This window comes from Syzygium oleosum, unplaced genomic scaffold (genome assembly GCF_021117445.2).
Source record: "Syzygium oleosum isolate NSW1041296 unplaced genomic scaffold, Sole_v2.1 Sole_v2.48, whole genome shotgun sequence".
Lineage (NCBI taxonomy): Eukaryota > Viridiplantae > Streptophyta > Magnoliopsida > Myrtales > Myrtaceae > Syzygium > Syzygium oleosum.
In genome coordinates, this window is record NW_026607532.1 from 1,947,588 (window position 1) to 1,962,496 (window position 14,909).

The 14,909-nt window shown below is 38.8% G+C and overlaps 1 protein-coding gene across 1 annotated transcript; it reads right to left on the reverse strand.

Moving 5' to 3' along the window:
* Nucleotides 1-2,460: 2,460 nt before the first annotated feature.
* On the reverse strand, nucleotides 2,461-6,440 carry LOC115664182 (probable LRR receptor-like serine/threonine-protein kinase At3g47570). The gene is made up of 3 exons (XM_030586121.2): nucleotides 3,752-6,440; nucleotides 3,242-3,651; nucleotides 2,461-2,568 (listed from the first exon to the last, which is right to left on the reverse strand). The coding sequence occupies exons 1-3, from the start codon at nucleotides 6,438-6,440 to the stop codon at nucleotides 2,461-2,463; spliced, it is 3,207 nt and encodes a 1,068-aa protein (XP_030441981.2).
* Nucleotides 6,441-14,909: the final 8,469 nt, after the last annotated feature.

Genomic DNA, 14,909 nt, shown 5'->3' on the forward strand with positions numbered 1-14,909 from the left:
ACAATTATACATGGCTTAATTGGAGCAAAAGCTTACTGTGAAGATAGCTGGCGAGGGAAGTAGATAGATAGACATCTTCAGGGCCTGCCCAAGACATTATACTGCTCAAACCTTTTTCGTTATATCAAAAAAATTTCACCGAAAAAATCCACCCGATTGCCAATCGACAAATGGCATCAGCAGCCCAGATTCCTCCTGTTCAATCCCGCCAAAACCACACCCACTCTCTTCAACCTAAAGAGACCACCAAAGTACCAATTCCAAACTATCTAAAGGCCTCAGATTTGGCCCCTTCAAAAATCCTGATCCCAAAATCCTATCTACTCTGAGGATAGAAAAACCCAATTCACGAGCTTTCAAGCGGACGCTTTGTCCTTCTTCTCCGCCAGATTAGAAAAGAAAAAAAGATCCTGATTTCCGACCCAATTCGAAAACCCAATGCCTTCGTTACCAAATCAAGAAACGCCAACGGAGACTAAACGGATAATTTAGCCCAGCTATCACTTCCGTGGGTGTGGGGAAACTCGAATTGGGGCAAGAAAAGGGGCACACCCAGATCCAACCGCACCGCAATATTGATGAGCTAGAACTTGGGGAATGGAAAAGTGCGAGAGCGACCGAGAGAAGCAGGAGAAACGAGAGAGAAGACGCTGAAGGCGGTGAGAACAGAGAAGGGGGGGTAAGGACGGGTAAGTCCTTCTGATGATGATGAGAAGAGAACTCCGTTGGAGTTAGATTGTTGAGGGATGGCAAGAAGGTCAAAGCTTGTAGCTTTGAGGAATCGCCCAGAAAAACAGAAAAACTTTGACAGGTCATTTTATGACGAGTAATTTGGCAAAAACAGAAAAACTTTTGATGAGTAATTTTCACTTTCGATCAATAAACTTCAATATATTTTACAACTAATCATGTGCATTAGTGGACTTTAGCTTTCATTAATGTTATACTAATTTGGTATTTCTTTATATTTCATGTATTCTTATCGAAATTTGACTGACTTCTTGATAAAGTGCTAATGCGACAATCATATGATATTGACTTACTATTCAAGTTAGCTCAAAGTGGGAAAAAAAAAGTGGTATCTACTTAGACTTCATGAGGCATGGTGGCCATGTTGGTATCTTATACCAAAACTGGTGTCAAAACACATTATTGCAAAGGACGAATATTTAATATATTGGGCGATTAAAATCAAGTTCGATGACTTCGTCATAAGAGATACATCGAAACTTAGTGACTACAAGTGCAATTCACTCAAATTACACTTACCAAACAAATTTTTTTTTTTTGTCTGTCCTATCTCTAACTCTCATCAGTGTCTAACTTTTGTTTTGCCTCTTGCAAAGCGCGGGAGTCGAACTCTACACTTGTGATACTAGCGTCCCCACCCCCCGAGTTCAAGTTGGCTGCTAAGCTCCTGCCTCCCGAGTTAAGGTTTTCCTTTGAAAATTAGTTTTAACTAATCATAGAAAAAATTTAAATGAGGTGAAGGTATGTTTTTAACAATTTGAGGTGCTCAATAGTAGACTTATGCACACTAAGTAACAGCTAATCATGAAACAAAACTTGAATCCCAAATATGAAAACAGTTCAAGCAAATTACTTCTAGAATGGTGTGTCCTTGAAAGCTATCCAAGAAGAGGAAAGGGAGGCATGTCCTTCAAACTGGCGGGTGCCTAATTTTTGCAGTGCTGTTAGGAGTAACAGTGTTGGTGGTCATTAGTATCCTTGGCACACTTTCAGAATGAGAGTCTTCTACTTCAAACTCCTTCCAAGAATTCTCTTCCAGTCGTGTCCTATGAAAGCCCTTTTGAAAGCTACAGATGAATTTCGAGGTAAATTTTGGTCAGGGTCATTGTGCCCAGTCGAGCTTTGTTCAGGAATGTGCCAATCATCTTGGCCACAATTTGGAGGCCGTTATTTATGGAGTTTTGGTCGTTGGAAGCTTGGAAAAGGATTGAGTATGGAATGAAAGACGTGATGAGACGAAGAATACGGGTCTTCACTTCAGAGACTGAGAGCATTGCCATCGATATCACACTCGTGGGATTATGTCTATCATCATAGTGAAATGGTTATAGTTCGTTCTGGTCTTAAGCCGATTAGTATTCTCCTTGATGAGGACATGATGGTACGTGCCGGTGATTTCTGGTTGGTCAGAATTGATAGCAGACACAACGCATTTTGTATCAATCGAACAAGTTCTATTGTGAAAAGAAATGAATGAACGAGAGAAGGAAAAACTCTGGCAAAACAAGAGTAATGAAACTGGCATACTTTAGAAATAGCAGTTTTGGAGATCCATTCCCCATTAGAGAAACACAACTAGCACAGATCGCATGATCAGAATTGGGATAGACTACTTATGCTAAACCATTACTTATTCATTCTTTTCTTCAAAAACAGAGCATTTGCTTATTTAAGCTGAATCTGAAAGAGATACTGGGCTTGACTGCAACATCACTCATCTCCAACTGTCTCGCACAACTTCGGCAACGCGTAGTGATTCCTAGCGAAGCTGTAGAAAGAAACCAAGCACTCCTCTGAGTTAGAAAGCCTGGACAAAAGCTAGGATTTGCAAGGGGAACAGATAAATTTCCAACAAAAAAGGAGACAGATTAGGATTTACGTGAAGGAAACCCCACAATGTTACTGCGTTAAAATAAAGTCCTAAGAACAATTATTCATTCATTCGAAAAGGTTGATCATGGATATCAATTGAAAATAGCCGATGGTTAATTAATTTGTATTCGTCTAAATGAGCTTCATACCGATAAAAAAACTGAATATTTGTTCACACTGATTTAATAAAATATCATAGCAATGCTCGAGATTGTGCATCATGGACCACATGCTAGTGCAATATCTGTGAGGATGAGGAATGATAAATCAACTATTATCTCCTTACAGAATCGACTGCTTCTGTCCTGTTATACATTTTCAAAGTCCAATTCTGATTCTTTTATACTGCCTGACTTTCCCGCACTTCATAGGGTCAAGTTTCGTCTATGTTCTCAAACTCGAGACAAGTTTTAACGATATTACATGAAGGTCCGTGCACAGTGGGGCATATGGTAGCTTATTACGGGTACAGACAAGAAAAGACGATCAACTATTACCTTCTATTGAAAATGCACGATTGATTCTATATTCTGCTTCACATTTTCCATGTATGTTTGCACTAGCATAAGCAAAACTAAATATTTAAAACAAGGGAGAGGATAAGAAGTTATCATATCACCTGTGATAATTCATCTTGTTCACGTAAACCCAGTGCAAAAAGCTTTTCCCTAATCTTTTGCAGTTGATTTGCAACACCGTTGATGCTCATCCGTCCTCTAGGCACTTCATTGGAACAAGCGACTCCAATATTATATACCATAACCAAACAATCTTGAAATATGTCATTGCTTTCGAAGAGCCAATGTTGAGGACTATCGGGGTCAAAACGACTCTCTCTTTCTAGAAGCAGAATCCGATCCGTAACTTCTAACACTCGTTTAGGCAAAGCCGCCTCGACAAAACTATGAAGAGTCAAATTGTCTCTGAATCTATTGTCGGTGGGACTCAATCCTGTGAACATCTCTAGCAAGACGATGCCGTAACTGTAGACATCACCTTCTCTTGAGACCTCGCATCCCATTGCATACTCTGCCACATATTTTGACCATAGGGGAGATGAAAATAAGAGTGTTGATCATCAAAAAGAACATGGAGCTCATATCATTAGAATAGAAAGTAGAGAGATTACCTGGTGGAGCATAACCAATTGTCCCTCTAAAACCCACTGAGCTCATCTGATTAGCTACAGTATCAAGGGATGATCCAAGAAGGAATTTGGCCAATCCAAAGTCACCAACATGTGCTACCATCTCATCATCTAAGAGGATATTGCTTGGCTTTAGATCACAATGAAGAATGGGGAAGTGGCACTGGCGATGAAGATAATCCAGTGCAGAAGCAACACCAATAGCAATACTTATCCTCCGAATGAAATTCAACTTTTTCGAAAGCTCATTCTTGTGAGATGATGTTGTGTTTGGGTGTAGCCACCGTTCTAGGCTTCCATTGCCCATGAATTCATAGACTAAGGCCTTAAATTCATATCCTTGATAATCAATACTCGAGCAAACTGTCAATATCTTCAGAAGATTTCGATGTTTAATGTTTTTTAATGCTTCGCACTCGACTATGAAGCTCTTCAAAGCACCGTGACGGACTAAATGAAGCACCTTCACGGCAACAAGAGTTCCGCCGTCCTCGAGAATCCCCCTATAAACAGAACCAAAGCTTCCAACACCAATCAAATTCGTTGAAGAAAATCCGTCAGTTGCTTTTAGGAGTGTTCCATAAGAAACGTTCGGAGGTGAACCATCCATCGAACTTGGAATTGGTTCATTTACTTTCTTCTTCAACCGACAATGATAGATAAAAGCAAGAATAACAGCTACTACAAGAACTCCAAAAACAAGAGAAGCAGACAATATCACTATATTGATTTTTCTGCGCTTGGAGCTTTTGGAGATGCAGTCGGGGAGGTGAAATTCTGGCAGTCCGCCACAGAGCTTATTGTTCCCAATAATAAAAATAGCGGTAGCATTCTTAAAGACTCCTTCACATGGTAGCATGCCTTCAAACTTATTGTACGATAAATTCAAAAGTTTTAAGGAACGAAATACCGATAAGAATTCTGGAATCTGACCCGACAAATTATTGCGTGAAAGATCTAGTTCTTCAATGCCTCCTAACGATTTGATTGATTGCGGAATTGACCCATGGAAGAAGTTGCCCCCCAACTTTAGCGATGTCAATGAAGTGCAGTCACCTAAACTGCTTGGGATTTCACCAACCAACAAATTGTTCGAGATGTCCAACGCAGTCAAAGTTCTCAAGTTGCCAACTTCTGTGGGCAAAACCCCAGTCAGATGGTTACGAGACAAGTTCAAAATGATCGCTAATGACGAGAGACCGATGAGTTGTGGGGGTATGGCACCACTGAGATTACTATTCGATAGACTAAGCCATTGAAGAGACCGGCAGTTAGATAGGTGCGACGGAATTCTCCCGTGAAAGTTGTTCCCAGAAAGGTCTAGTATAATCAACTTGGTTAGATTTCCCAAAGATGATGGTATAGTCCCTGCCAGGTTGTTATCACCTAGCCCAAGCATCGCTAGATTTTGTAGATTCCCCAAATTTGAGGGGATAGCACCTGAAAGTGGATTGAGACCCATAAACAATCTTTCCAGGTTGACCAAATTCCCGATTTCTTCTGGAATTTCACCATATATTTGATTGTCCATTACAAAAAATTTTGTGAGCGTGGTGGATAAATTACCTATGCATTTAGGTAATACCCCACCAAACTCGTTCCGGTGAATAGCCACTTCGTCTAACTTGGTGCTGTTAGTCAACGAGCATAGGAAGCTCAAGTCTTCATGTTTTCCCCTTCCAAGCTGATTTTTATAGATGCGAAGCTTACGAAGCTTATACAAATTTTCCAAAGATGGTACTTTCCCGGAAAATCTGTTCATATCAAGTTGAAGCACTTCTAGCTTCGTGCAATTTGATACCGATGGAGGAATCGACCCCTCAATTTGGTTCATGAAAACACTTAAAAAATCAAGGTCTAGGAGTTTGAGGCATATGCCTACAGGAAGAGTCCCATGTATCCGGTTGTCTCCAACATCAAAGAAAGTTAGCGAAGAGAGATTGAGTAGCGAAGATGGAATTGTACCTGACAATCTGTTTGATCCCAGGCCAATCCGTTGCAAGTTTGTCAGGTGGCCTAGAACTTGGGGAATGCTCCTGCCCAAGTTGTTTAGGGCTAAAAGAAGCACCTCTAGTGAAGATAAGTTCCCAATGGTGGAAGGCACACTCCCGGTTAGATTATTATCATACAAATCAAATTGCCGTAGCTTCGGGAATGAACCGAGCTCTCCAGGAATTTCTCCGGTTAGTTTGTTGACCCCAAGCCTGAGGAGGACCAAGTCCGAGCAACCCGATATGTTTCTGGGAACTTCCCCAACCAATGAATTGTTGTGCAATCGTAGAATACACAGGCGGCGCAACTGGCCGACTTGCGGAGGGATTACATGACCGAGACTATTGTTTTGGAGCCGCAATTCCCTTATGAAGCTGAGGTTTCCGATATGAGGAGAGATTGGCCCGGAGAGTCCTTGTGATGACAAGTCCAAGACCGTGACCCTCCGGTGCCTCCGGCCACACGTAATGCCATACCATTGGCAAAACCCAATGCTATGGTTCCATGAGTTAAGCACGCCGAAAGGATCTGCGGTTATGCCGGCCTTAAATGCGAGCAGGGCATGTTTGTCTGTTTCATTGGTGGTGGAGGAGACCTGGTACAAGCACAGAGCAAGAGCAATACCGAGAAGCAAGTGGCATGATTGAAACGCAGCAAAACTAATGCTTACGAGCTTCATTACTCAAAGCCCAAGGAAGGCAAGAAGAAACAAGAGGCAGGATCAGTGCCAACGGAAACTGTCAAGAGATCTATAACAAGGTGTGCATTTTTTAGGACGGCTTTTTGAAGCGCTTTTCTTCTTCATTTACTTCTGTTTCTTTTGTTAACTGCAAACAAAGTCAGAAAAGTGAGTATCTTGACTCACTAGTCACAGATCACCATCAGCGTGTACCGCGTGGGCGGAATTCTTTCTTCGACCCGGTCCAATCCGGGTCCCACACGAATAAAGCACTTCACCTTCAAATCTATATATAACTCGTACATGCTGCCTTTGGAAAAAAGTAGTCGTTATAGTCAATAAATTTCGTCCATTTAATACTTTTGAACCATAATTAGTTTCCATAGAATTGTTTGAAATGAAAAAATGTTGTTATGGTCGGTGGATTTTGTTATTATAGCATAATTTGACATAATTTTTGCAACGAAAATGTTATTCTCTTTAGGCAATGCATTTATATGATTTTCTCTCTCTGGTGGAGAAGTTGTTCCTAGTCACTTTAATCCTCAACCATTAATATCAATGGGTTAAGGGAAAATGCATAGAAAGATGCACAAACAAACTTGATTTAGTTTTAAATTATAGTATGCTTACGTAATCTACAATATTTAATAAGATGACTTTATACCAAACACATTAACCATGAAAAGACACTATTTCATAGCATCAACGACACTAGATCCAAAGTAAGAAATATGATCGTGCAGGTTGTCAATATAGGTGATTCTATTTTCTTTAGGAATCCTGATCAACATCAACTTGTTCTTTCCAAATTGCTCTTCGTTAGACGTCACCCATATATCCATTAATTTGGTCAAAATAGGTGTCAATAGAAAACTACAGAATTATAACATCATAAAACGGGTAATCCTTTATTTTCAGTGTCGCTTTCACTTTTTGAAATGAGTAAATCTTCATTACATTTAGAAAAAAAAATTTAAAAACAAAAGATACATACCTTAGCCTTAATCTTCACTATCTTCATAATCCATGGAAAAAGTAGCAAAAATTCAGCCATTTAAAAGATATGAAAAATTTAATATATATATAGACACATGTATGATACACTTGTTCTACCTTAGGACCTTGCAAAGGAATTGTTTACAAAATAACATTTTTTAACAGATTAGCAACTTAGATCGAACTTTTAAGAACATTTGTTATCAGTGGTTTAATACTATAAAATAGAATTTCCAGAACGATGATATTGCTTAATGAATATCAAGACATTGATTTATGTGATTTCATTGCAAATGAAATTTACAGTTGTCATCGCAAGTCTTTTTTCCTGCATTTGTTATAATGCCAATACATAAATGGACAAACTTCTCTACAACTTATTTAGTAAAAAGAATCATAATAAGACAGAGAAAAGATTACCATGGTCACTAGGTTGGGCAATCTGCACGGGAAATTGCAATCATTTTGAGACAAAGAGGGAGAGAGAGAATAAATGTGTGTTGTTGAAGCAAATGACAAGGAATTGAGATGTACAACCACCGCAATGGATAAAATTGATCAGAAACTAGTACCATACTATTAAGTAACCATCAAAAAGAAAATAAAAGAAAAATAAAGGTATATGTACAGGACATTAGGAAGATGTTTATCCCATAAAATCAAAATATAGTACTCACATGAGGAAGAAGCTGTGTGGATCTCCAAAGCTTGAAAATCGGGAGCTGAGCACACAATATACCTATTTTAATAAGGATTTAACACCCAGTTAAAGAAAGTCTATCAATTTCAATGTAAGTTTGGAAAAGTATGGCAATAATTGTCACCTATTTTGGCCGTTTTTTTTCTTCATATGAAATAATTATTTAATTTTAAATTACGAATTTAATAGCTTATGGGCTACTTTGGGACGTATACTAGTTTATAAGGAAAAACGATAGTGTGCCACACACCGAGGTCCACTTTCTAACTTTCCAAGTCTTTAAAGTCAATGTGAAAAGGAGAAATTAGAAAAGTTGGAAAGAGACTTCTACTTTTTGGACAATTTTCGTCACTTGTCAGCATGGAAGCATTTGGACGTAGGATTCATGAAGGATTTGCGTGTCATTTAACTTATGAGGATCAACAGTGTATGGGGTCTGGATAATTTATTTTCCTTGGGGATTGACATTAGTTTATAAGGTAAGATTGCTCTTTCTCTCTCCAACCAGATAAAATATTGTACTTAATATACAAGGAGATATATGAAAGTTAGGCATCATCATAGATTATATTGTTTACATATATTGAAATTTGTACCGAGTTCCTCGAAAAAATTAGGCCCCTACAACCCCTTAGACCTTTCTACAATGCCATAATCATTGCAAAATCATTGAGCTCATTACAAGAGATTGAATGACTGATGATGATTGTTAGACATTGATTGATAATCATTATCAATTATCGGATCAACGGTCGCATCTAATTGAGCCCGATAACTTTGTTATGAATCAACCCGCGACATGTTAAAAATGCCCATAAATTAATGTTACTTGCACAAGACATTTAGATGTAGATCTATTCTTCTATAGCTAATAAATGTTCATCCTAACGATAATCTATATATATAAACCAACATCAAGTACATATATATTTAGTCCATGAGAATTGTCAAAATTGCCACCTTCATTGTCGTGTAAGAGAAAGAAAACAATGATGGGAAAAGGAGATGATTGGAAACAACATCCAAATGAAAATAAAAAAAGCGAGCTTTCGTTAAATCTCACGGAATGTAAATATTTTTCGTTTTCATTCTTTCTTAGCCTAAAATGAAAATATGATTTCCAGTATCTCCATTCTCATCGAATTTTTTTCCACCAACCGAATATATATTAAAAAATGAAAAAAAATTACGTCTTCACTTCTTCTTCTTTTTTGTGAAACCGCAATAGAAAAAGTTTTCAAAACTAACACAATCCTGTCAATGTAAAATTAAAAAGAAAGAAGATAGGGACTAAACTTTAAGTTTCTACGAGAAAAGAGCCGATTAGCAGCGGTCAAAAAAGATAGACAACAAAAGTTCCCATAATATAATTTGTACGGATGTCCTACCATAACTTGTTTAGACGTGATTATTGACTAATGTCCAGTCCATAGTGAATCACACGCATTATTTACGCAAGACTTTTTCGAGTGTATGATTATTATAATCATATGGGAAGACCATTAATTTCAAGGTAGTTGCTGAGTTGCTCTTCCTTTGACCAATCTAAGGAAAAGTTAAAGAAAGAGATTCCGAAAGACATGCAAGCACTAGGCTCGTGTTGTTGATTTACATGTGTTTCACTTGAAATCCTTTAAGACGTCTAATTTGGAAAGCGTTTACACAGTTTAATTGAGAAAGGTCCATAGAAAGAGAACACAAAGTATCATCAACTCCCCTTCACGTCCACCTTAATAGATTACACACTGGAATATGATGGTATTTAAGATTTTCCACCATACTTGAATATTAATTGCTAGTCTCCGTTGACCTTATATATTATCTACGGGAACACATCAAATTAAGTCCTCGAGCTGTCCACTTCCAAAACCCGTCCTTTCCTATTCATATAGCATAATTTAGCTGCTTTTCGCCATACTTTAACCATTAATGAGTTAATTAATTATCGAAGAAAAAGAATCGTTTAGTAGTGATATTTACTAGTGATTAATATACTCCGATGGACATCTTTCGGGATAAAATAAACTTATGTCTCCTAGGAGCTGAAATGTACACATATTGATACTTATGAAGATATTAAAAAAAAAAAAACCCCATAAACTGTCTTCAGAATCGAGTTTGTCTTTCGACATCTTTGAGAATGGCACTATAAGGGCACTATCACCTTGTGATTTTAATGCGGAAGCGGATGAAGGCAGTTCAACATCTCCAAGACGATGTCTGAAACCAAGGATCGACAGATCAATGGATCAGCAAATCCTTTCACGATTCTGTTATTCATCATGCATATATGGCTTTGTTTGATTCAGGAATGTGGACAAGTCCTTCGATTTTCAGGAAACATGTTTCACCGAAGTGGTCCCTGAATTGTCAAGGAAAGTCTCTGCTGATCAAGACAGCTTTTGATTAATGCATGTATACAGCGTGTTGGAAGTGGCAGCACCCCAATGAACAAGTAAGCTAGGAGTGGCTGTAATACCAAGATTACAAAGTAGGTCAAATCATTCCTCTTTGTAATGCAACTAGACCCATTTGCTTCCAACTCTTATTCCTTCCCCGTTCTTTTCTTCCACTACTGATTTTGGCTTGCATTTATCCTCCAAGTATTCATTGATCAACGATGCTCAAGATCCATATTGCGGGTAGATTTTTCTTGTGAATGATTTGACTTCATTTAACGATTTTTATATGCAGAAAAGAATGAAATTGCACTGGATAACCATGATTACAAGTTTTTTCTTGTGGACCGTTGACAGTTGCTTGGAGTTAGGATTCTCCAGTAGTGGAAAATTGGTCTTTCATCCTTAGCAGCGTGGAAGTAAAGAATGCGAAATGCTTACAAGTACTGGAACAATCACCAGAATTGAGAAAGACTAATTCTACAAAAAACATTGTTCTAAATGTTCTACATGAGAAAGCTGAATCCAGAAACAGTAGTTTCTTATACCAGACTACCATATCCGTGTCCCGAAATAGAGAACATTGCTCATTTAGGAAGCTTGTGATTGACTTAAATTTGCTCTGTTGCAACATTACTAATATCCAATTATTTCGTACATCAAATTGGGCATGGACATTGGAGAGCAATTCCTACTCGAGCTGCAGAAACCAAACTCTCCTCTGAATTGGGAAACCTCTGAACAAGAAAACGTGAAATATAAATTTTCAATAAGAAAGGAGACTAGTTTGTTTTTTACGAGAATGAAACCCCACACACTGCCACTTCAGTAGAATGGACAGAGTACACAGCAAGAGGCATCCAACAATTATAATCAGTGATAAAATGAAGTTCGAAGTTCAGCTTCATTTCTTTTTGTTATGTGAGCTCAAGGAAAAATTGAGAACAGCTACTTTTACAGTGAAGAAGCTTTATCGCGAATAGTACTTGAAGATTTCCCATAGACCACAGTCGATTGATTTTTTTCCTTCTGAATCGGTATGAATACCAACAAAAGAACTTTATGACTAAGATTGACTCGGACACATCATAGCAATGCTCGAGACTAGTGCATCACGGGCCTCACCGTAACTTGCGGAGCGCGGACGCTGAGGACCATTGGGGTCTAAATGACTCTCTCTCTCTCTCTCTCTCTCTCTCTCTCTCTCTCTCTCTCTCTCGATGCAGAATATGGTCCATCATTTCCTGCACTCATTCAGGCAAAACTACCGCAACAAAACTATAAAGAGTCAAATTGTCTGTCAATGTGACTTCGGTGGCATACAATCCCATGAACATCTCTAGCAAGAGAATGCCGCAACTATAGATTGCCTTCTCTTGAGACATTGCACATAATTGCATATTCTGCCACACATTTAGATAATAGTGCTGATGAAATTAGGGGTGCGGATCATCAATATATAATTTTTTTGGGCAGGGGCTAGGGAGGATATAGATGAAGTCGGTGTATCATAGACAAGGAGAAAGCAACAAGATAAAGGAAATACAAAGAAAGAAATATGCCTCGAATTTAAACTGGTAAATATAATCCGACCCAAATAAAATATGCAGAAATATATGGAAATTGCATCCGCGTCAGTGTCACGATCAAGAATAAAGATTGTCACTGCGTTGGAATTAAGATAAGAATGGAAGTCCTTGGATTTTCATTGGCTGCAATACTGCCTTAAAATACACGGAATCTACTTTCCTGATTGAAGTTCGTCAAGAAACTGAAAAAAGGGAAAGTCCATCGCTGGCCAAATGGGAGTTAGACTCTGTACATGGAATTCTTTCTCCATGTTGAAGCCGATCACTGATGGTTCCCTTTGACATGTGTCTATACAAGCGCGTGCATTAGGGGATGGATGATGGATCCATCTAGATGGCTTTCCAGATGTTGACTTCAAGTCAACCAATGCCCCCAAAACCCAAAGTCCCCCCACTTTGGAAAACAAACCGAAGACCGATGAGAAGAGGAAAAGTGTCAAAAAAGTCTCAAATTTATTATATTTGTGTCAATTTAATTCTAAACTTCTTAACGTCGTGTCAATTCAATCATTTTACCTAATTTTGACTAGATATTGCTGACTATGATGCTAGTCGGCCTACATGGCACGACTGGCGCTGACGTAGATAACTTTTAATAATATTTTTAGAATTATTTTTTTTCCTTCCCTTCCTTCTTTCACCAACAGATTGTCGGACCTCAGCATTTGGCCAAAGGCCAGGGCCAGGGCCAGGGCCGGCGAGGTCGACCTTGCCTGCCAATGGCAAGGCTCGCCCTTGCTAGATGGCCGCAAGGGTGGCCTTGCACTGGGCTAGTGAGGCTCGAGCCTTGCTAGTGGCCAATGAGGTCGACCTCGCTTGCCCTGGATCGGCCGAAGGAAGAAGGAAGGGAAGGGGAAAAAAGAAAAAGAAAGAAAAGAGAAAAAAGGAAAAAAAATCAGAAAAATATTAAAATATTATTAAAAATTATCTATGTCAACGCCGACCGTGCCACATAGGCCGATCAGTGCCCACGTCGACAATTCACGAACTTTGTCCTTCTTCTTTGCCTGATTTACAAAGAAAAGGAAAATAAAAACTGATTTCCGACCCAATTCGAAAACCCAATGCCTTCGTTACCAAATCAAGAAATGTCAACGGAAACAAAATAGAGAACTTCCGTATGTATTTTAGAGTAATTAACTATTGAACCACGCTTTTATCTAACAATTTAAGCTTTTAGAACAGTTAGTAGTGATTCCACAAAATCTCATAATGTATAGAACTTTCAATTGGGGCAAGAAAAAGGGCACACTCAGATCCAACCGCACCGCAATATTTATGAGCTAGAAGCGTAGAACTTGGGGAACGGAAGGCGCGAGGGTGACTGAGGGAAGCAGGAGAAGAGAACTCCGTTTGAGTGACATTGGTGAGGGATGGCAAGAACGTCAAAGTTTGCAGTTTTGAGGAGTCACCCAGAGGTCAAAATCAGGCATATGGTCTTCTCTTTGCATGTAGTGTTGGAAGCGAGTGTCAGGAGGATCGACTAACCTGTTCGATGCACTCCAAACCAATTTTCAAAAAACGTACGTTGAATCACCAGCGAACGATGGACGAATCTACTTCACGTTGGTCCGAATACAATCACAAGGAAAGTATTCTCGTTCAACAGCGTTAATGTCGATTGTCTTCTCAAAGTAGATACGGAATCCTTATGCGTAGAGAGAGAGAGAGAGAGAGAGAGAGAGAGAGAGAGAGAGAGAGAGAGAGAGAGAGAGAGAGAGAGTTCTAATTATCTCTTGTATATTGTTCATTTACTGAGGAAGTTATCTTAACTTCCCTTAAGAAACTCCCCTCACACCTCTTCAAAAGGTTTCTGTCATACACACTTCTTATTAGAGCAAATGGTGTCCCTTGGATACACACATCATGGGCGGACCGACGAAATATAACATCTCCCACTCGCACATGATGGGCTTGATGATGCTCTATCAAGAACATAAGGCATTCAACATTCATCTACCTTAGAAACAATTCATACTGGCAAGAAAGTCGCGCGACCAATGAGTACACCTGCACTTGAGAGCTCTAATTATGCACATATTAGGGACAACATAATGTCTACAACCCCAAAAATAAATAAACAATTAATGTCTCACAGTGCCCTAGACATATTTTGTTACGTCAGTCCAAGTATACCTATCCCTTAAAGGTTATACTTAACTTTTCTCAAGAACACCATGTATTTACAATTATTTCCGAAGCCATTAAAGGTGAAATAATTGGTCGATCGGTAAACACATGTGATAGATGTAAAACAACAATAGTCTTCCTTCGCACTCATGTCTCTCTTCATTTTAGAACAACTGCTTTCCTAGACACGTCCCATAAAGCCATATCTATTCATGACCGCCGATAACATGCTAAAGTAGCAACATTGATCTTCTACTTTGAGAACATAGTCAGAAGTAACATAGGGCACAAAGTAAGGTAAATTATAAATTACCTTAAGGACTCACACGATGAATAAAAAGGGATAATTGTACTCATCTCCCTTATTTGTCGAATAAAGCACATGTAGTATGAATTACATGCTATAGTGGATTTCTCTTTCTATAAGAGCGTATGTCATTTATTAATCATATCCACTATACGGATCTTAACCTAAACATGTTCACGTGCTTCTCACGTACTCATGTTTAGCCTAAGTCCCATATCAGCTCGCTTTCCACATCGCCCAATTTAGTACTCGCATCCGGCTACCTTCAGGCATACATGATTGTGGGATTATCATGTTCGGTCTTATCACATACGAATAACAGACCTCATCTTGATTCCAATCAAG

Bases quoted from the DNA above. Each gene is read 5' to 3' on its own strand.
- LOC115664182 (XM_030586121.2), bottom strand. From the start codon at position 6,440: ATGAAGCTCGTAAGCATTAGTTTTGCTGCGTTTCAATCATGCCACTTG. The intron at 3,652-3,751 runs GTAATCTCTCTA...AATATGTGGCAG, and splicing joins AATTGGTTATGCTCCACCAG to AGTATGCAATGGGATGCGAG. The intron at 2,569-3,241 runs GTGATATGATAA...TGCAAATCCTAG, and splicing joins AACAAGATGAATTATCACAG to CTTTTGTCCAGGCTTTCTAA.